This window comes from Arvicanthis niloticus, chromosome X (genome assembly GCF_011762505.2).
Source record: "Arvicanthis niloticus isolate mArvNil1 chromosome X, mArvNil1.pat.X, whole genome shotgun sequence".
Classification (NCBI taxonomy): domain Eukaryota; kingdom Metazoa; phylum Chordata; class Mammalia; order Rodentia; family Muridae; genus Arvicanthis; species Arvicanthis niloticus.
The window spans coordinates 17104204-17126647 of NC_047679.1; the positions used below are offsets into that span (position 1 = coordinate 17104204).

At 39.9% G+C, this 22444-nt stretch overlaps 1 protein-coding gene across 5 annotated transcripts in view; it reads right to left on the reverse strand.

The window, feature by feature from the left end:
- The window catches only part of Shroom2 (shroom family member 2), a 139770-nt gene that overhangs the window by 11066 nt on the left and 106260 nt on the right, over window positions 1-22444 (reverse strand). For 2 of the 5 annotated variants that reach the window (XM_034485637.2, XM_076918657.1), the window contains exons 6-8: window positions 6231-6440; window positions 1984-2529; window positions 300-462 (exon numbers count right to left, since the gene is read on the reverse strand). In XM_034485637.2, the coding sequence (XP_034341528.1) occupies window positions 300-462; window positions 1984-2529; window positions 6231-6440 (919 nt within the window). Of the gene's footprint in view, window positions 1-299; window positions 463-1983; window positions 2530-6230; window positions 6441-20584; window positions 20925-21166; window positions 21421-22444 lie in introns of those variants that run through there. The other 3 variants (XM_034485635.2, XM_034485636.2, XM_076918656.1) reach the window with 3 other exon arrangements.

Consider the following 22444-nt stretch of genomic DNA (forward strand, 5'->3'; position numbering starts at 1 on the left):
ATTTTATTTTTTCGAAGAAAGATCTCATTGTGAAGCCCAGGCTGGCCTTGAACTTACCATGCAGCATAGATTGACTCAAACTTGTCACTCTCTTGCCTTAGCCTTCTCAGTGCTGGGATTTAAAGGCATTAATCACCAAGCTAAGAAGACAGGGAATTTTGTTTGTATAAGATCTTGTTATTTCCTCCATGCTGGTCCAGAACTCCTGGCCTTAAATGAGTCTCTTGCCACAGCTACCTTAATAGCTGTGAGTTGGAGCTATTGAGTTGATGTCGGACTTGTGGGCTTCTCTTTCTTACCTTCTTAATGGAAAGGTCATGATCCAAGTCACCTGCTGAATACTCCTCAGGCTCCTGCAGGTCCTTCATCTTGATAAGCAGTTCTGCCTTGGGGGCTGATGTGCTGTAATAGGTGGAATTGGTAGCCAAGGACACAACCCCTGGCACACCTGGGTCCTGTTTCCTGGGTGAAGAGGCCAAAATTTATTCAGCTGTGACACATGCACACTCTTTGAACTTAGCAACTAGGTTGTAACAAATGGCACTGAGAGAAGGACAAGAGCCAGGGAAATGAGAAAACAATAGCCTTCTTTTTGGCTAAACCCAAAATATTTAAAAAAAAATAAAAAAAAAAACTTTTCCCACTAATACAAGAGTCACAGACTGTTATTCATTACTGCCATTGCTTTTCAGTAGTAAGCTGGAAACTATGGATCTTGCCATACTGGGCAAGTACTCTCATACCCAGCTATATATTCACAACCCAGGTTACAGGGTTTAAAGTTTTTAAAATGTGTGTGTGCCTGCGCTTATGCATGTGTTGGGCTATCCTACGCTCTGTTTAATCTTGAAAAGAACCTTTGGGTTCCATATATTAGATACCAAGTACATGCCCCCAGATACAGCAAAGAAAAAATGTCTTTAGACACTATCACATGTCTCCTGTAGAAGCAAAATTGCTTTTCTTATCCCATTAGTGATTTGGCTTACATTGAAGGCCTTACACATTCTAGGTAAATACTTTACCTCTGAGGTGTATCCTCAGCCCCTAGGTAACTGAAATTTAAACACATAAAAAACATCTCTAATGAAAGAAAATGCTGTTCAATGTACCATTCTTTGACTAGAGGCAGATTTGTAATGTGCTTCAAAAGTAGGTGAAAGGCAGGTAGACAAAAGACACACAGATTAAATATATGTAAAGATTACATGATAGCTGTACAGACCAACCTAAGATAAACAGCCAAATGTGGTAGCACACATGTGCAACATCAACTCTTAGGAATCTAAGGCAGCAAGATTTTGAGTTCAAAGCCAGTCCAGTTAACTTGTCCAAAACAAAATAAAACAGGTGTGGCTTATAAACTTAGTGATGACAAATTTACTTAGTATATAAGAGAACTTAGTTCTACTTCAATATTTATCAAGAATGGGGTAGGAGAGAGATAGACAGGTGTGGTGATAGATCCTATAAATCTAGCATTCAGGAAGCTGAGGTAGCAAGATCAAGTTTAAGGGAGCCCAAGCTTCTTAGAGGGACCCTATTTCAAAATTTTTAAATACAGAGATTAGATGATGGGCACAAGACAGGTGATGGGATGGACAGCCTCATCAGTAAATGACAAGCTGTCTCATACACTGTAAGATCTTTAGTAGTACCTACTGTCATTCCACTAGATGGCAGGAGTGCCCCATTCTCCAGTATGATACACAAAACTGGAGAGGATTTGTGGGTACTGCCACAATAATGTCAGATTTAAGTTAAGGACATTAGCTGCTGCAATGGGCATCATCTTGCCTCTGCTAAATCCAGGTGTGGTCATTTTAAACCTTACCAAACAGTGCTAAGTTTGAGGACCCCAAGGAAAACCATCACCTCCTCACAGAAGCAATCATGAAAACCAATATACCCCTAAGTCCCTTCTTTCACTGCTTAGCCTATGAGATAGGGACTACAAGCAGTCATGGTGTGCCATCTACTTACTTGTCCTCTGTGACTCTGGGTGAGGGGACTTTGGGGAGCAGCTTCCTCCGCTGCTGAGCTTCCTCTAGAAGGTACTCATCTTTGGGAAAAATTCCCTCCATCAGATCCATGGTAGTTTTGATCTTCACACTGGGGTCCAGGATGTCAGCCAAAGACTTGTCCTTTCCCACAATCTCCCTGGCTAATTCTTCAGATTTCAAGTCATCCACGGTCTTCTCCTTGACCTTCCCATAGTTGAGTGAGGGAGGGGAAGAACAGCTATCTCTGACAGGAGGTGCAGGGGTGCTGGGTGGCCGGGGCTCTGGAGGGCGGGCTCTATGAGGAGCTTCCACTTCCTGTCGTGTGTACACGCAGAAGCGGGAATAGCACTGCTCTGATGTACTCAGTGTCTTGATCTGGTCCCTCTCCAGCCCACTGGGTAGCGCAGGCAGCTCGGCTGGGCATGCGAGACTTTGGCGGCTCTCCTTCTCAGGCTGGCTTTCTGAGTGCACGATTTTTATGGGCACCATCTTCACAGTGGTGTTGTTTTCCATCACCCGCTCGATTCTGCAAAGACAAGGGCTGTCCTTTGAAATCTTGACATGTAGAGATTTCCACCCATGATTCACACAGGGATCCCAGCACAAAAGACTCACTGTTAACCCCCCCAAATAGAAAGACAAGGCAGAGGTTGGAAAGTGTCTTTGACCCTTTACATGGTCTCTGAACACCTAGCAGTCCAACTCAAACTCTGCCACACACCTATAGGTATTGGATGAAGAGACCCTGAATGATGAGACCTGTTTAATATTCATTTTTGCTTTCTTATACAAATGGGCATTGAACTCCCAAGGGCTTGCACTGGGAAGACAAATGTTCTATCGCCTGAGCTATGGCTATACTCCTTGATTTCTTGTTTTTATTCAGAAGGCAATACAAATGCATCAAGCACCATTTATTAATGCTCTCTCTGTAGGAAGAATCATCAGTGGACAGAATTACCACAAATCTAAAAGTAGGTTGTTGCATACCAGCAGTGCCTGAGTGTTCCTCCATGTCCCTAAAAGACATATTGATAGTTGCTATGGTTAGAATTATTACTGAGCGCCTCTACCCATGGGTTCCACTCTGAGGCTTTGTCATGTGTTCCATGTGTCTCCCACATATTGATACCTAAAGCCACCCTGTGAGGGATACCATGCAGTATAGCAGTATACCGGGAACTCACATGTTCTGTGTTAGTCTCAGTGACTCATGCAGGGCAAACAGTTTAAAAACTACAAGTTTCCAGCTAGACATAGCAACTCATGCCTGTAATCCTAGTACTAGGGAGGCTGAGGCAGGAGGGATGCTGAATTTCTGGCTAGTCTCTCTCTCTCTCTCTCTCTCTCTCTCTCTCTCTCTCTCCCTCCCTCCCTCCCTCTCTCTCTCTCTCTCTCTCTCTCTCTCTCTCTCTCTCTCACACACACACACACACACACACACACACACACACACAGAGGGGGAGAGAATGAAAGAGAGAGAGAGAGAGAGAGAGAGAGAGAGAGAGAGAGAACACAAATGAACCAATATTCACCAGGACAAAAAGCCACTTCCTAGACTCACAGAGGTCTTGAGCCCCAGTGTAATACACTTTTACTATGAAGCCCATTATGTTCACTGTACTTCTAGTGATTTGAGAAGCTACAGCACCTTAAACTGACTAGCATGAGAAAATGTAATACAGTTTACCACACATGTCATCTTACTGCTTTTTCTGTAGTGAAAAAAACAAAAAACAAAACAACAAACCTATGTATATGTACCCAAATTCTTAGGTTGATTTTTTTTTTGAGACAGGGTCTTACTATGTAGACCAAGCTGGTACCAAATTCATAGAGATCTTTCAGCCTTTCTTTCTGATGTCTTAAAAATTGAGCCTCATGAATAGCATTAGTGTCTTTATTAAAGAACAGTAGAGAACTTCCTGCCTCCTCTACCAAGTGAACACACAACAAGAAGGTGCCATTTATGAAGCACTTTTCTGAATCTGCCACACTTTGACCTTGGTCTTCTAGTCTCTAGAAACAGGAGCAAGCCATGTCTGTTGTTTCTAAGCTACTCAGCCTATGAGGTTCTATTAAAGCAGATACTTCCAGACTAGAGTCTCTTCTCTCCTTATCCCTAACAGTGCTACCAATTGAAAGATGCTTAAATGATATTATTTAAGACATAAAACATAGCTGAGGCACACACATAAAGCTGTGGATTTAACACAGTCACTGGAGACTGTGTTGGTTGGCAATTTTTCTCTGGGAAGAGGGAATCTCAACTGGAAAATGCCTCCATCAGATTGGCCTATAGGCAAGTCTGGAGCATTTTCATGATTAATGATTGATGTGCCCCACCCACCCACCTACTTTGGCAGGAGGTCCTGGGTTGTATAATAAAGCATGCTGAGAATGTCTGGGGAGCAATCCAATAGTAGTGTTTTCCCCTCCAAGGTCTCTTGCTTCAGTTTCTGCTCTGACTTCCTTTAATGGTGGACTATAAGCTGTGAGGGGAAAGTGATCCTTTCACCCCAAGTTGCTTTTGGTCATGGTGTATATCATAGCAGTAGAAACCTAGCTAAGACAGAGATGCAATAACAAAATTAATGATGTGCTTTCTAAACTTGTTTTTTATTGTTTGAGAATTTTATACATACTTGTGTTTTCATCAAATCTACCCCACATTCCTCCACTATTCCTTCTCAATTTTATGTTTTGTTTTGTCTTTTAAAACTACTGAGTTCACTTAGTGTTGTTAGCATGTGCATAGGTGTAGGACTATCTACTGGAGCATGGGCAGCCTTTCAATGGCCATATCTTGAAAGAAAACTGACTCTCCTCTCCCAGCAGCCACTGATTGCCAACAGCTTCTTTGTGAAACTGTCTTCCATTTATGCTGGGATTTGTGTGGCTTGATCTTGTGTATACAGTCAAAGCTACTGTGACTTCAACTGCCCTGTCCTGTCTGGAAATCAGTTTCACTATAGTCATTTACTACCTCAATGATCAATGAACTTGGGAAAGAAGAGGTGTGATATCAATGTTCTATTTAAGGGTGAAAACTTAGAAGTTTCCTATTTTCTGTATGCTTAAAAGTTGTAGATCACTGTGTTAATTGCTATCTATTACAAAAGAAGCTTTTTTGATGAGGGTTAAGAGATGCACCAACCTATGGTTATAAAGACAAGTACTTAAGGGAGTGTTTAATGCTATGTCTACATAGCAGAATGATAGTTCTCTCCTACAGTCTATGGCGCTGTTAACAGTAGGAGACATAAGTTCCATTTTGTTAAACAGGTCTTAAAACCTCCCTTAACATTCCTGTCACTATTGCATGAGTAGGCATATTTTGCCAGTTCATTATTATAATTCTTAGAGTTCAAAGCTGGGTAAGGCTATTAGTTACTTCCCTAGTATTATCCATAACACCTTCTTGTACTATGAAAGCTAGCTAGTGGGAATGAAGCTTTAATGTCATTACCAACTTGTTTTCTCCGTGCTTTATGACTCAAGTATGTGGTGTCTTCTATAATAGGAAATAGGCATGAAGTTCTGGAAAGTAACCAAAAGCAATGGCAATAACCTATTATGGTTAGAGTCTGAGACCTCACTGACCAATAACTTGAAAAGAGGTAACCCATGGCACTTGGCCTTTTATCTGAGTTATTCCAAAGTTTAAAGGGGGTAGGTTGAGAAGCTAAGAATATAGCTCAGTTGACAGAGTCCTTGGCCATCTTAGCACTTTGGAGGTTAGAGGCAATAGAATAAGGAGTTCAAAGAAAGGTTAGGTTACATAGACAGTCTAGGCTACATAATGGGTTCAAGACCAACCCAGGTTATACATTAAGATCCTGTCTCAAAAAAACAAACAAAAACAAAAAGAGGAAAGGTGTATTGTAAAGACTATGAAAATACTGTACATTACTCAACTTTACCTAAAGTTACCTAAAGTAACTTACCTAAAGATACTTAGGTCTTATACTTAGGTTAAACCTGATTTTAATACATGTATAGTTGGCATGTATAAGAGAGTAACGTGAATGAAAATGTATTAAGTTCAGGAAAAGGAGATCATGATGTCACAAAATCACAACTGGTCATTTGAGCTGTGTCTCATTCTCCCCACAATTTTCCATGACCGAGTTTTACCCCAGTGTTTGAAGCTGCAGCAAGGCTCCAGCAACAAACACTTGAAGCCTGCATGGGACAAATACATAGCATGCTGTAATAGGACAATACCTTGCTGAGTTGTCTTCATGGATAAGCAGGGGAGGCTTGTCTGTTAGCTTCTGTGGGGCAAACTGAGGTGAAGGGGAACGAGAAGTTTCCATGGCTGATGTCTGTAGGTGTTGACACTTGGAAGAGAGCTGGGCTTCTGGTTGAGGGAAAGTTGTATCCTCATTCACATGCTGGTTGTCCTGTGACTGAACACTGCTGAGTGCAGAGGAGCTGTGAGAGAGGGAAGCACACCCATGGACTCAGTAACTGATGTTGGTAAGGACTTGTTGTAGACAGCCAGGTAAAGATGTGCTATCTAGGCCCTAGTACTTCCTAGGCTCAAGATTAGGCAATGGAGGACTCTAAGGTGAGGCTGCCTCTTTAGGGTATAGGGCCATGCTCATTGGCCACAAAGTGTGTTTTTGAGCAGGCAGGGGTAAAGGAGGATCCTAGACTTTTGGTCCTGAGTCACCAGTGTGTACTCCTCTGAGTATGTATATTCTCGAGGTAGAGTCCCAGATTAGTCCAGGCCCTCCTGTGGAGCTCTGGGTCTTCCTGGGAGTGGAACAATTCAGGTAATATGGGATTGGCCTGTGAGTTCTGTTTCAGTAGGTCCTGCAATGTTCTCAGACTGATTTCCTAACACTGGGCATCAGTTTGTCTAGAAGATGATAGAATAAAAATTAGGTAAAAATTCCAATTAGGATCTTTTCTCATGGCTCACTTAAAGGACTACACATTTTCTATCACCTGTGTCCACTGCCACTTGTGATCTGTAACACATGTTAAATGTTAGGTTATATGTGGAACATGTTATATATGGAATATGAGGCATTGATGACACATATACATAGATCTGGTATAGACACATATGTATATACCAACTACATTTCTTTAATAACCCCCTAAAAATAAAATAAATACCTAAAAGAAATAACCTCCCTCCAAAAGAAAAATCATGTTTTTGTGAAAATTGTCAGATCCAAAAATATTTGGAACTATTTACTTCAAGTTGTAATATTTTTACATGGCATATGGAAAATGCTCATATACTCAGGGATAGGCCTTTTTAAGATGAGCCAAGAATCAATTCAGTCACAAAAACCTTAAAATTAGACATGAGAAATGAGAAAAATAACTGCTTATTTTGGAAGCAGCTATGACTTACAGAGTTTTCCCTTATACTATCATATTATATGAACATGCACATATACACATAGTCCTGCCCATGACACACATATAGAAGCTGGTCTGGATGTATGATTGTCTATGTCATTATTATAAAGCCTATGGGTTGACCACAAGCAAAGTTGCAACAATTCAGTGTATAGTGCTTCTGCCAACATACCACAGCAAACAAAGCCCAAGGAGAAAAACAGACCTCTGATTTAAGGAAAAGAGCAATTCTCAGTCTAAAATTGACTTCTGGGCTGGGCATGGTGTTTCACATAATCCCGGTATTTGGGAGGCCAAAGCAGAAGGAATACATCTAGTTTAAAGCCAGCCTGGGCTACAAAGTGAGTTGTTTCAAAAACAATCAGTTGATTTTTGAGGGATAGAATATATAGCGCAGTGGTTGAATACTTGCCTATATGTCAAGGCCCTAAGTTTGACCCAAAGGCTGCTTGGTGAGAGTAGGGGTAGGAGCACACTACCAAGAAAACTTTGCTACTGACTCAGACAAGGGCAGCATGTATAAGCAGCAATGAGAGGATATATCCTAGTCACTGAGAAGAGGAACCCATCCCTGTTTCATACCTAGAGTACTTGAGCTTCTGTACTTGTTACAACCTGCTCGTGATGTATAATAGGGTGATACAGGTGGGATCTGCAGGGCTATCACGTCAGCGCACTGCCTTGTGGATGATAACCCTGTGGTGTCCTGGGGAAAAGGGAGGGGAAGGTCCCTTCCTGGGCTAACATATTCCAGAATAGAGCAGAGTCAATACCTCTCTGCTGCCCTTTATCCCTATAAACAGAAGTAGTTAAACTCCACTAGCAATGGAGCTAGAAACTGATATCCTAATGACACAGCAGCAATAAAGGTTCAGAGGAAGTTATTTCCTCTGGCAGAGAAGATGAAATCTCTAGCCTGTGCAGAGATTTAACATTCCTGGACAGGTTATAGACCTAGCTAAGGGACCATCCCTCATGAGGGTGGGTTCATCTTAAAATCGTGCTAAAAATGATAGAAGGAATCACTTTTTAATTAGATAATGTACTTTTCCTTCCCTGAATTCCTGTTCCCCAGTGTAGTCTCTACAAGTTGCCATGGGGTTCTGTAGGGTTTGCCTAACTTAGAAAGGTATACCTTTTACTTTTGCTGTTTGTCTTCTCTTTTCAATGCTGGCCAAAGCCTAAATATATTTTCTCTGGCACTTTTGACTTTTTCATTCTAAGAAGATACTCTACCAACTAAGCTACATCCTACCTCTCTTTTCATTTTTTTCTATAAAGCTCTGCTCCCCACCGTGTGGTTGACCTCCATACTGGTTTAACTCAGTCAGCATAGCTTTTTCTTTGCTCCATTCTCCCCCATCTGGTGAGCTGCTTAAGTTTACAGCTTGCCTGCCCTGGGGTTCTTTTAAACTCGAACAAAATTGTCCTCAAGCTTCTGTTTGAGTCCATTTTTAATTCTTTTATTAATGAGGGGACCCCAATTTACCTGATATCACCAACAAAACAACTTAGGTCCTCATGAGCCATCCAGGAGGACAGGCATGCTTGTGTTATTGCTCAGGAAATTAAAGACTGTTTAGAAAACAAACTGCAACAAAACTACTAAACTTACCAGAGCAAGAAAACAAATAAAACTCAAAAGAAGTGCCATTTTCTATTTGTAGTATACAGACATTCACAGAAGCTTCTTGTTTGAAGTTTCACCAAAGTATCTTAAGCAGAAAAGTAGATAGTTTAGGGAACAATACCTAGTTTAACAGCTGCTTTGGTTGCAAAACTCCTATTAGTGCAGCTCCTACTCATAAAACTTAGTTCTTTCTGAACTTTAATCTGAATCACCACACACATACATTCGTTTGTTATATATATAGAAAAAAGAATTGATTACATTTCTGGACAAAATCAAGGGAAAAGAAATTCTCAGTATGTCTCTGCCTTGCTCACAGCAGTATCCTAATTTATAGAAAAGAGAGAACAAAGGACAAGAAATGCGCATGTAGCTGTGTGGTACTGAAAGGTCCGGGACTCCCCAGAAAGGGGTCCATTTAAGTCACAGGATAGCACGCACCCAAAGGACACACGAGAGACCATCTTGCTGTAAAGCACATGAGGTGGTTTATTAAATCAGAGCTCTGGGCCAGCCCATATCCCCATATCTCACATAGGGGATAGAGGGACTGACCTCGTGGCTCAGGGGCATAGCGCTTATATATGGGCAGGGTAGGGAAAAATCGAACTTTCGCGCGGGTGCACAGGATTGGTTGTTTTACCTTTTTTGAACACTAGTAGGCCGTACCATGGGGGCAGGGTGTAGTTCTTCCCTTGGCCAGTCAGTTTCTGGGATGTTCTTAACAGGCCTTTGTACTGTAACTCCCCCCTCCTCTGTAACTAATTAGATGGACCCAAACCTGCTGGCAGGTGCTTTTCTGCCCAAGGTCTAAGGCGAAAAATTTACACATATTTCATAAGATGGCCTTTATAATTTTTCACTCTACAGTACCAGTTATGGGAACTGGGAGATAAACCAGGGCTTTAAGTAAAGGTCACTTTGATTCCCAGCAAGGTATTTCCTTCAGGGATCCTAATTTCTAGGACCCCATTATAGGACATTGGATTGCTGTCAAACTGAGGATACATTCTGAGAAGTCATGCGTTAGCTGTCTCATGTACCACTTCAAAAAATTTGGAATATACATGAGCTTCTTTCCCTGCAGTTCCTGAAATGCAGTAGCCATGCTCCCAGTCAAAAGATCCCGGTACTTAGTATTATTTGATAAATAGCCACTGTATAACCAGAATCAAATGAACACCAATTTGTTGCTAAAAATCTATGCATTATTAGTCACTCACATTAGTCACTCATAATTGCACTTCTCTTTTTTTCTTGGCCCTTTTCCAGTTCAAGCTTTTAGAATCAACAGTATAAAAATCACCAACTAATTTTAACTGTCGCAGTTAATAAGAATCTAGTAAACCAGCTCACAGATATACACAATAAAAAGGACTAAAAGGTAGCAATTTGGAGTTCTGTTGAAATCAAATTCAAATCTATGTTTTTAATGGTGTTTAAGAGATATATAATACAGACAGAGTCTAGTATGGCATGTTTGTGATATGTTTGAATGTAGGTATATTTATAAATAGATATATACTGTATATGCTATATATGTCATCTGTGCAGATATTTATGTAAATGTACATGTGTGCCAGTGGTGTATATATGGCATATATGTATGTGTGTTGTGCTATGTATCCCTACTGTGTTGTATGTCATACATGTAAATGTGTGGCTGTGTATATGTTGCTATGCCATGTACATATATCCCATGTCACTTTGCTTGTCTGTCATCCGTTTGTGCAGATATTCTGTCTAGATCTATTTCTATTGACCTTCACAGTCCCACTCCTCATTTTTACAGCTAAACTCCACCCTGAGGCTTGACCCAGGCCTGTGAATTCTATGGCTTGACTCACAACAAACCTTCAACAGAGCTCATCATAAAATACTCCCTCCCACAGAGACTGATGGGACTACTTTGCAAATTCCTGCCAATGAAACTGATGACATACTTTGTGCTGACACCATAGAAAGGCACAAATGTGTATGTTCTGGTATAGCATGTTCATAACACCAATGGGGGAAAACAGACAAAAGTTCTAGAAATCTTAGCCTTACTATTATTTAAATTGACTTATCTGATCCTGCCCTGGCAACAAGGGACCTCAGACCTCAATGGGAAGTTTCTGCATATGAGGCTGTTTTACTTCCAGACTCCATCTGCTCACTACAGCAGCTAAGAAATCTGGATTCAATGTTCTCAGTTTCTGTTCTCTGCTCTCTGTAGTCACATCTTGGGCATACCTGTCTCCTTAATACATGGGTCCTTAGACATACCAGCCCTATTCTAATCTTCATGTCCCATCCTAGCATGGGACTCTGAATTAACCTTACAGTTCATTTCTGTTCAGCCTGTGCTCCTAGCTGAGCACAAAGCATTACCATGGGAGACCTATAACCTGTTATCTCCAGGGCCTAAAAGGCAACTCATATATAAATATACTTGTTGTTGTCACTCACTGTGAAGAATGTTATACATAGAGGAGTGGTACTTTTTCAAGATGCAAACAGCTAAGTCTTTGGTGAAATAACTTTATGTACGGACAACCTAAGCAAACATTTGTTTTACTGTTCTATTATCACTAATTAATTTACCACTCTTTTGCTAATGGAGTTTATAGTTACCTTTATAAAGGATGGTGGAGAAATTTTCCAAGTCTTTTGAATGTGTTAATGAGCAAACACTATAAAGTCTTTCTTTTCCATCCATTTTTGGCTTTTGGTGTCAATGACTCAGGACTCTGATTCATGGTCAGTTATTGCTCTAGCAATGGCATAGTGTATGAGGCCTTAGTAAAATATGAGTCCCATCTATCCTGGGGATTTTGCTGGCAGATACTTCAAATCATGATCCTTGGTATAACCAGCCTTGTGCTATCTAACCAGCAAATAAACCTGAGGATGCTTTATATCCTTTCAGATACATGGTCATCACAGGCTACACTGTATCACACGGGTGTGCATTACTCACTTTTCTTGTTACTGTAATAATATATGTGATAAAACATGTAAAGAAAGCTTTCTTTGGACTCCTGGTTTCAGAGGAATTTCAATCCATCACAGCTGAAGAGGACATGGTGAAGTAGTCTGATGACAGCGGGAACATATAATGGAGCCTTTTTCATATCTTAGTGGAACAGGAAGCAGAGAAAGCAGGCCAGAATAAGGATAAGGGGCAGGAATAACCTTCAAAGGCTCACCCCTATTTCTACTGGCTAGGCTTCACAACCATCAAAATTGTGCTATGAGCAGTGACTGAACATTCAAACCATGAGTCTTTAGGAGACATGCCAGATTCAAACCATAACTTGATGTTAAGTACCAAGGCACAGAGATCCCATGGCATAATAGGAGGATTTGGATGGAATTCCTCAGAGCCATGCATCTAAGACACATGCAACAGATGGTCTGTAGGTGAACAGAACACCCATTGATCTCCATGACAAAATCACCATATAACTGCTGTCTAAGATACAAATCACACAGCCAAGGCAGAATATATAAAACTCAGGCAGAACAGCCCAGTCTTCTGAGTTAGGAAGGACATTCCCCCAAGAGGCCAAGCTAGCCACTCAGTGATTTAGAGGTATCAAGGTTATCAATAGAACTCTGGGCTATGACAGAACAAACATTCAACAGATGATAACAGAGTGTGGTAGTTTGAATGAGAATGCCCTCCTATGCTCACATACTTGAATACTTGTTTCCTAGTTGGTGGAACTGTTTAGGAAAGATTAGGAAATATGGCCTTGAAAGGAGGTGTGTCACTGGGGGCAGGCTTTGAGGTTTCAAAAGACCAGTGCCATTCCTAGTGTGTTCTCTCTCTGTCTCCTAATTGCAGATAAAGATGTAAGTTGTGAAATATTCCTGCTGCCATGCTTATGTTTCACTATCATGGACTCTAACCCCCTGAAACCATAATTAAGCACTTTCTTATATAGGTTGCCTTGGTCATGGTGTTTTGGTACAATAATAGAAAAATAACTAAGACATGGAGATACTTCTTCCTTTCATTAAAGCATGATGCAAAATGCTAACATGCCTTACACATATCTATAATCCATAGTATAGTCACGAACAGCAATATAGGCTGAAGAAGTGGCTCAGTGGCTAAGGGAATTGCTGTGTAAGTGTTGAAAACCAGTAATTCCATTGCTTCCATGTTGAGGTGGGAGGCAGAGAACAGAATTCCTAAACGTTTGTGTGCCAGCTGCCTGGTATGTGCAAAAGTGAAACAATAAGAGATCCTGTTAATAACAAGGTAGGAGGTAAGGACTACTATCTAAGATTGACCTTCAAATGTGTGATATGGCATATGCTTCTATTATAAACACACCCCGTCTACTACACACACACACATACACACACACATGAGAGAGAGAGAGAGAGAGAGAGAGAGAGAGAGAGAGAGAGAGAGAGAGAGAGAGCACAAATAATGAATAGAAGCAGTTCTGCACTGTGGCCCAAGAATCACACTTGAGAGCTAGCTGCCTAATTTGTTTTTGAAGTGCCCAATTAACTCATAGAACAACTAGGCTGGAACCCAGAATCCTTGCTTTGGAAACAGCTGTGTTTCCACGAAGGGGAAATGTCAACATCACTTAAGTCCCGTGTTCTCTTTAGTTTCACATTTACAGTTTGAATGTGGCATCCAGGAAGTACATCTCCTCTGGCTGTGGGTATAGAGAAAAGTGATTTGGGCAAGAGTAGACTTACTCACCATCAATCATAGATAACTAAATCTGCCCTACAGCTTAGAGGGATGTATCAGCTAGATCTCTGTATAGAAATCAGGCAGCTAGAAGACAGGACACCCAAGGAGTCTCCCAGGTGAGCTCCTGGTATTTCTCACCACACTTCCCACATTTCTGATAATTCTTAGCAGTCACATAAATTTCTTGTTCAAGTATAAGCAGGAAGCTCTTCCATCAACATAGCATCTCATAACTGTCAAATGAAGTGGGAAATGAAAACAGTGGGATATAGCATTAGAGCACCAAAGAGGCAATCAGTTAACCAACTGACCAATCAACAAAGGCACAGAGTTCATCCTAAACATTTAAAGAGCACGAACATTTAAGAATAATGATACCAGTTACTTTCTTAGAAATGCCAATTAATCATCAGACTTCTCAGAGCACAAGCAGCTGTAGAATAGGGACTATCTGATTATCTTCTGACTGTCTAATTTCCAGGCATGGAAACAACATAGTTGAGTATTTCTTATTTCAAATGTTTGGGGAAAGAAGTATTTGAATTTGGAATTAAAAGACTTTTTAGACTATTTTCAAATATATATATATATATATATATATATATATATATATATATATAATTATAAACATGAATGCAATAATTCTAACTTGTGCCATGCACTTATATTTATAGACACACATTTACATTTTACATGTTTCATATATATAGCTGAAAGATCATTTTAATATACTATTTTTAGTGTACCTGCATTTTGACTGCAACCTATCACAGTATAATGTGAGGTCAAATGTAGAAATTTGTCTCTTGTGGTATTATGTGGGCACTGTTTCTGATTCAAGAGAATTTTAGATTTTAGGTTTGTAGACTAGGGATGATTAACCTGTACTTGCTAAAATAACAAACATATTATGCTTATGATGCTAAGGAAGAAAACTATTTCTGCAAGTTTTGTTCAAACGCTTGGATCTTTTTTGCCTGTTTTATTATTATTAATCATTCCATTTGCTTACATCTCAAATGATATCCCACTTCCCGGTTACCCTCTCCATCAACCCCCCTTCCCACGATATCCCACTTCTCAGTTACCCCTCTGCCACCCCCATCCCACATCTGCCCTCCCCCTCCCTTCTGCCTGTATGAGAGTGCTCCTCACCCACCCATACTCTCCCACCCCACTGCTCCAGCATCTCCCTACTCTGGGGCATCAAATCTCCCCCAGACAGTTTCCTGTGTTTTTCTTTGAGGATTTAGGGGAGATGTACTTAAGAGAAGGTCTTACTTTGCAGCCAAGATTGATTTCAAACTTTCCATGTACCTAGGCAAGCCTACTTAAACTTCTTGAATAGTTGGGAAAGCAGATATACACTACCATACCCAGTTGTCGAAGTCTTCTGTCTTGCTGGATGCGCTTTGGGAAGAACACAAGCCCAGAAGCATCCTGACTTTGGTCATGTGTTTACTATAATGCCTCCTGGCTAAAGCTTTTCTGTCTATGCCAGCCTGTGTTTTTCATGCCATGTGGGAAAAGCAATTACTTTAGAAAACCAGATGAATTTTATTTCTTCAGCGTCTTCACAGATGGATAAAAAGGTTTGCAGTTTCCTTGGGATTTCATTTTAGCTTACAGAGATTCAGATGCCAAGTAGTAATGAAGTTGAATTAGAAAAAAAATGATAAATCATTTGTGGTTAAATGGGTTGGGGAAAAGACATATTAAAGGAGAAATTTCACTCACAGATGATGCAAACCCAAATTAACCGTCACTGACTTTTTAATACTATACAGAAATTTGTAAACAGGGGAGTGGGCTGGGGAAATGTCTGTTGTGCAAGCATGAGGACTTGAGTTTGGATCACCAGCATCTATGTAAAAGCTGGATATGGTGTGTGTGTAAGTAACCCTAATGCTGGGGGGAGGGTTGGAGACAAGAAGATCCTTTGAAGCTCAATTGGCCTGCCAGATGAATCAATCATACTTATGAGTTTTAAGTTAAGTGACTGTATCAAAAATAAGGTGGAGAATGATCAAGAAAGACACTGACATAGACTTCTGGACTCTACATGCATGTGTGTCTCACATGCACACAAATACATGTGTACAAGCATCTGCTTGTGCATGCACATGCATACACCACAGCCTGAACTTGGAGATTATAATCTCTAACTGCTGCTCAAGTATCCCAGTGAACTATGTATGCTTTTACAAAATACATTCTGAGAATCTGTGGCACGGCCTTTCTCATTTCTGTGGATCCATCCCTTCATACTTGGTCCCAAGATTTGATGTAACAAGAAACTGGGCTCTTCTTAAACTTAGTCAGAAGGCCTGGCAGAGGGTTGAATAGTGAAAAATGACATGCCTCCAAGTCTATTTCAAAACCAGCCTTCCAAGCAATTTGGATGTCAAGAAAACTTTAAGAATCTGATTTGCAAAACTTGCCCTCACAAATTCCTTCTCTTTTCTACCTACTACATGTGGGTATCAAAAGCTATATTCCTGGCATTTTAATTCTTGGCTCAGAATGTCTCTTCCAAAGAAAATAATCATTATCTATAAAAATGGTGACACTGAATGTTCCATGGCCCCAGGTCTAGGGGGAAATCTACCCATGTTCCTACAGTCAGAACAACTCCCTGAGCCCAGGGCCAGGACATCTCTTTGAAATGATACACCTTCGAAATGAAATCTGTGGAGCTCCACTTAGGTGGAGGAACACTGTCCCTGATTTAAAGAGGCCAGGAAAGTTTGTTTTAAAACAACATAATTTTTTTAAACCTGATCACAGCCTCCACCACATAAACTCTTCTGTCTCCTCTTGTGGCATTCTCATATACATATTCATTGTCTTTCTCCATCCTTCTCTGTACCTGTCCCCTCCCTCCTTACTTCTCTTGAGGCAGGCCTCATGTGTCTCAGGCCGACCCTGAGCTAACTATATAGCCAAACAGAACCCTGGACTTCTGATCCTCCTGTTTCTACCTCCTGAATGCTGGAATTCAGGTGTGCACCATAATGCCCAGTTTATGTAGTACTGGGATTGAACCCAGGGCTTGCTGGATGCTATGCATTACCAACCAATTGGGGTATATGACTAACCTTAACATTCTCCTTATATCCTTCACAATGTTTATAAAATACACACTCTGTTGTTATTGTTATTTCACCTTTGACAATACTGGGAACTGCAAATACCTAAGGCCTCAGGCCTATGAGACAACCACTCTACCACTGAACTATAATTCCAACCCTCTACTTTTCATTTTCATAATAAATTGCCCAACCTGGACATGGATTTAGATTTTCCTGCCTTAGCCTCCCAAGTAGCTGAGATTAAAAGCTTGGTAGCACTAGGGCAGGCCACTTGTAATTTTAAATTTTTAGCATATGTCTCGCTATGTAGAACAGGGATTAGCAAACTAGAAATTTTAATCCTTGATTTGGCATGCCACTTTCATTAAGAAAAAGTATGAGTATTAAATTGCTGGTGTGCTACATGGTTTATAAACCAAGTTTTATCAGAATATATTGCTCTGGAACAATTTGGTCATATGAAAACCTGCCCCAAAATACTGTGAGAACTATGAGGGGAAAAATAGACAGGGGCTGGAAAGATGGCTCAGTGGTTAAGAGTACTTGTTGTTCTTGCAGAGGACCCAGGTTTGATTTCCAGACCCCACACGGTGGTTCACAAACATCTGTAACCACAGGTTCAGGGAATCCAACAGGTGTACATACATACATATATACATACATACATGCATGCATGCGAGCAAAACATTCATTTACATATTTTTAGGAAAAGGAAAAGAATAAAAAGATAGGCTAAAAAATCCAAGATTGTATACAATACAATTTACTGAGAGATTTACTAATAGAAATGTGGCCGTAGGTTATAGCAAAATCAGTTGGAGACTTACCATTTGAATCAGAAAGAGGAGTATATATCTAATGACTTTGTCCTACATGTAATATACTGTTTATCTTAATTTAATATCAAAGAATCAGGAGCATCCCTGGAGCCAGGATTTGGCTAGCTTATTTTGATACACTGGGAAACTATGTGAAGGAAACAGACCAGGGTCAATCATGGAGGTGATAACTGAATATCATAGGACTTAGATCAACCTTGAATCCCTCTTCCAATTTTCGTTCCTTTGTTTGAGGCAGCCATCTTAATATGTAGCTTACTTTGCCATTGAACTTGGTGTCCTCCTACCTTAGCAACTACAAATGCTAGGATCACAAACATGTCTAAAGTCCTCAGAATAGCTAATTCATTTACCAAATACTTTGCAGACTAAGAACATAGCAGAGTACATACAACAGCACTGTTCTCTAATACTTGAGCACTCAAGTCTCCTACAAACTGTCAGCAAGCCCTACCAGAAGCAAGTAACTTGTTCTAAGCTAGGATTTAGATCTGTCTTCTGAGTTCTCCATTTGTCTTACAATACAACCTAACACATCATCCTTAGCCACTCTTTTTTCTTTGCAAAGCATTGAAGACCATTTCAGAATTGACAGAACTGTAGATGGTTGCATGTAATGCCATACAATCAGTAACTAGATACTGGCAACAATAACACATAGTTGCTAAAAGCTAGTGGCCACTAAAATACAGAACTGGTAATAGTCACCAAATGTGGGTCATACAAGAGAATTCAATAACAAGAGGTTAGGGTTACTAACTGTAAATGTTTGAAAAGTATACACCATACTGCACAAATGTACTGTAACCTAAATAACAATGGTTAAGAAAGGCTCACTTATCATAGCAATGTGAAGAGTAATGAATAAAAAGAAAGGCCAATAAATATATACGAAAGAAGATGGTCTTTCTCAAGCCCCTAAGAAATACATGTTAAAAGTGGGTTACTTAATAAATCACAGAATTCCAAATTAATGTTTAATATTGGCAAAATTGTGAGAAAAACAGGACTTCTAGGCTGCTGGTGAATGGGGCATAAATAACAAGAATACACTTCATAGGTCCACAAGGTGATATAAATATGTATCTATCATGCCTTAAGACAACCCACATGGAAGGGTATGACTCTCTCAACACAATATGCTTACTAAAATATTATTTTGTAATTGTGAATGGCTAGAAGCAGCTTTAAATGTCTATAACTGTAAGACAGATTTCTCATATCTAAAATACCAGGCATAGTATATATATAAAATGTTTTTGTATTTTTTAAAAGGCAGTTTGTATACACTATGTGAAGAATGACTGCATATGTAAAATATATATTTGTGCTGAAACAAGACTTCAAAGACTTTCAAGACTTTCATGTTCTACAGTGGAATCACTGGGTGAGGGGATTGAGGATGATTTTAATTTCCTCTTTAATTTGTTATATTAATTTCAGATATCTTCCCACCCTATCTAAAAATTTTAAGAGTGAGGATAAGAAGGGTGAATAATTAAATAGATTCTGGATCTCTTCGGACACTCAGAAATGTCTACAATTCTCCTGTCAATGATCTGACTGCTAACTTGCTCTAGCAGAAGCCAGGTAAAATCTCTAGTGTCCAAGGAAAGAGAAAAATGGGTAGCTCACGGTAGACATAAAATGCCAGCTTTTTTCTATGGCTCCCCAACCATGATCAACACAAATACACAGACACACACACAGATATACACAGATACAGAGAGACAGACAGACAGCAGACAGACAGACAGACACACACACACACACACACACACACACACACACAAATCTAAAGTAGTTAAGAGCCACATAAATATATTCTAAAAGGCAATATAAATTATTATCTTCCCTAACCTCCAGCATCCAAAGTCAGATTTTGGGGGAGTGGCCAGTCTGTGCAAAGCATGCAGCAGTTAACAGGCTTTTACTAAGTCATTTGTTACTGCAGCTAGGTAGCAGAAGCCTTCTGTAAACCATCTAGTTGACACACACTTCTGATTATTTCCAGAATGTTGAAAAAATACCTTTGTGTATGTTTGAATCAACGAGAATGCCCCTGCAAACTTTTTCCTTAAGATAGAGATATGTGTGTATGTGTCTGTGTGTATGAGCATGTACATGTATATATACACATAAAATATATTTTTCTACTATATTTAAAGTATATAGACTATTAGTCTCCTTTTCTACCACAAAAGCAATACTCTATGACAAAAAAATCATCAAAAATATCTACCTCAACCAGAAAATATGCCACCCATACAAATTTGTTCCAGTACTTTATGCTTAAAAATTATTTTCCAATCATTTAAAAAATGCAGTCGGCAGACAGCAAGCTATTTAGTTATAATGTTACTAGATTTTGGAAAACCTTTCCTTAATTTGCCTTTCTTCCTCTTCCTTCTTCTTCTTCATTTTTTTTTTTTTTTTTGCCTCTGCACTGGCACAATCAATGCCTAAATGTCCAATTCAAGATGACACCTACTCCCATGAGTCAGTGAATACAGACTCAGATAGTATATGTATATGTGTACAGAGATAGCTATGCAGCAATTTCCCTGTGAAAATGGCATTCCTTCTACACATGCAAAAGCTTCCTTGCCTGCAGCAAAGGCAATTCATCATTTAGCAACATGGCCCAAAACAATAACCTGCATCTTTAATCACAATGAAAGAAGCAGAATGAAAAATGCAAGCACATGTATAATAACACATTTAAAGAAAGAACATTATTATGATCAAAACAAATAATAAATTATAAGGACTAAAATATTAAATGCCACAGAGATTCCATTTTCTCCTTACAGAGTTTTTTTTTCACTGCAGTTAGCAAGCTGTGTGAATGTACACATGGACCATTTGCATGACCAAGCATGCACACCTGGTTTTAAATCCCCCAGCCCCCAATTTGGATGTGGCTAACTCACCATTTTCTTTCAGTGCCCACACTCAGTGTCTCAGGAGTGAGAATGCCTGCATCTTATGGCTACTGAAAAAGAAACGGCAGTGCAGACAGGTCTTCACAGATTCCTCCTGCCTGCATACTCGGGTCATCCATGTGCAGAACTCACACAGAGCAATTTTTTCACACAGCAAGAGCTACCAGTTCCACCAGTTAGGGACGACAGCTTTCAGTTCCAACGTGCTTTCATCCAGCTTTAAAAATCAAGGCTGCAAAAACTGCCTGTGTCCTTAAACATGCATGCAGCATGGACAAATGTGCCCCCTCTCACATATGTGCATGTGCTTGCAGAGCGCTCCATCCAGAATCTGAACCCTGATTTGCATGATTTTTCATCTTTAGACAGAACAATAAACAATGAGAATGTTTGCAGATCTTGCCAGATCAGACCCACGCCATTGTGAGCTGACAAACAACCTGCCCTTTAAGACTGTAGAACAAAAGAGGCTTTGGAAACTACACCCTCCTCACAAATAGCAAAAGTGATTTTTAAAACAGTTCCCCTCAGGGATAAGATGCCCTGAGAAGGAGCACTAGAGTCTCTTACCTGCATCCCTGCTTGCTGCTGTAGACTATGGCTCATTCAGCTTGCAAAGGCAGCTAAGTGCTTCAGGGACCCAAAGCCCGCCTCTGCCACCGCAGAATCCTGCTGCCTACAGCATTGTGGAGTCACGAAGGCATGCTGGCAACAGCTGGAATATCAGCCTGCTGCCTTATGATGTACAAGTTTATGAAGGTTCTGTCAACTCCAGAACCCAGTATAACTGGTCTCAGAGAATATTCCCAACACTTCCCATGATTAAGCTGCTGTATGAGGCTTCTCCTTTTAAAACTACTATTAGGAATGGGGGGGGGGGTCCTTTCTTTTTCTATTTTCTAAAAGTGGAAAATATAGAAGAACTCACTACAAGAATGCCATTCATGAATTCTACTTGAGAACTCTCACCAATGCATACACGGTCCAACTCTACAACTACAATGAAGTTAAAGAAGACACTCAATGGCCTATTTTATGTCGGTGGATATTCTTACGCTGATTACACACTCATTAGGAATGTAATCCATCAACTAACAAACAAAGTGTTTCAGAACTTTTCCTGTGTGCAAGGCCACTGGGGCAAGAAGACAAAGCAACCAGACTGACCCCAACTCACTCAATTCATCACATCACAATGACTTGCATTTAAACACTCTGTGCCCCACCTCCACTCTGACCACAGACCCCTAACCTCAGTGCCATAGTCCTGAACAGAAATTGCCCCCTCACAAATTTTCTTCATAGCTCCTTCCCACCTAGACAGCCCTCAACATCTGAGTCCTGGGCTTTCACTTTCCAGCTTGTTTCTATAAAGCTTTTCTCAATACACAGTAATTATTTCAGACTCCTGCTCATTTCACCAAATAACATGCTGCTAATCTATTATCATTATATTATGCATTTACTTTTTATTAGCATATATTCACTTTTACAGCATTATGAGTTTCTTTCTTACATTTTTAGACATTTGAATAACATAGTTAATTTGCTCATATACTCTATTATCTTCATTTGCCCCATTTCTTATCCTTCATCTTCACAAATACTAACCTTTCTACTACTTTCATGTTATATGTATTTAATCTAGCTTCCACATGAGAAAAAAACATTTTCCTGATCTACCTTATTGTACTAAATACAATGATCTCCAGTTTCATCTACTTCCCTGCATATATTTCATATTTCTTTGTGACCAAATAAAATATATATAGTCATCAGCCTACATTTTCCTTTACTATTCTGTTTATGGGATACCCAGACCAATTTAATAACATGGCTATTGTAAAT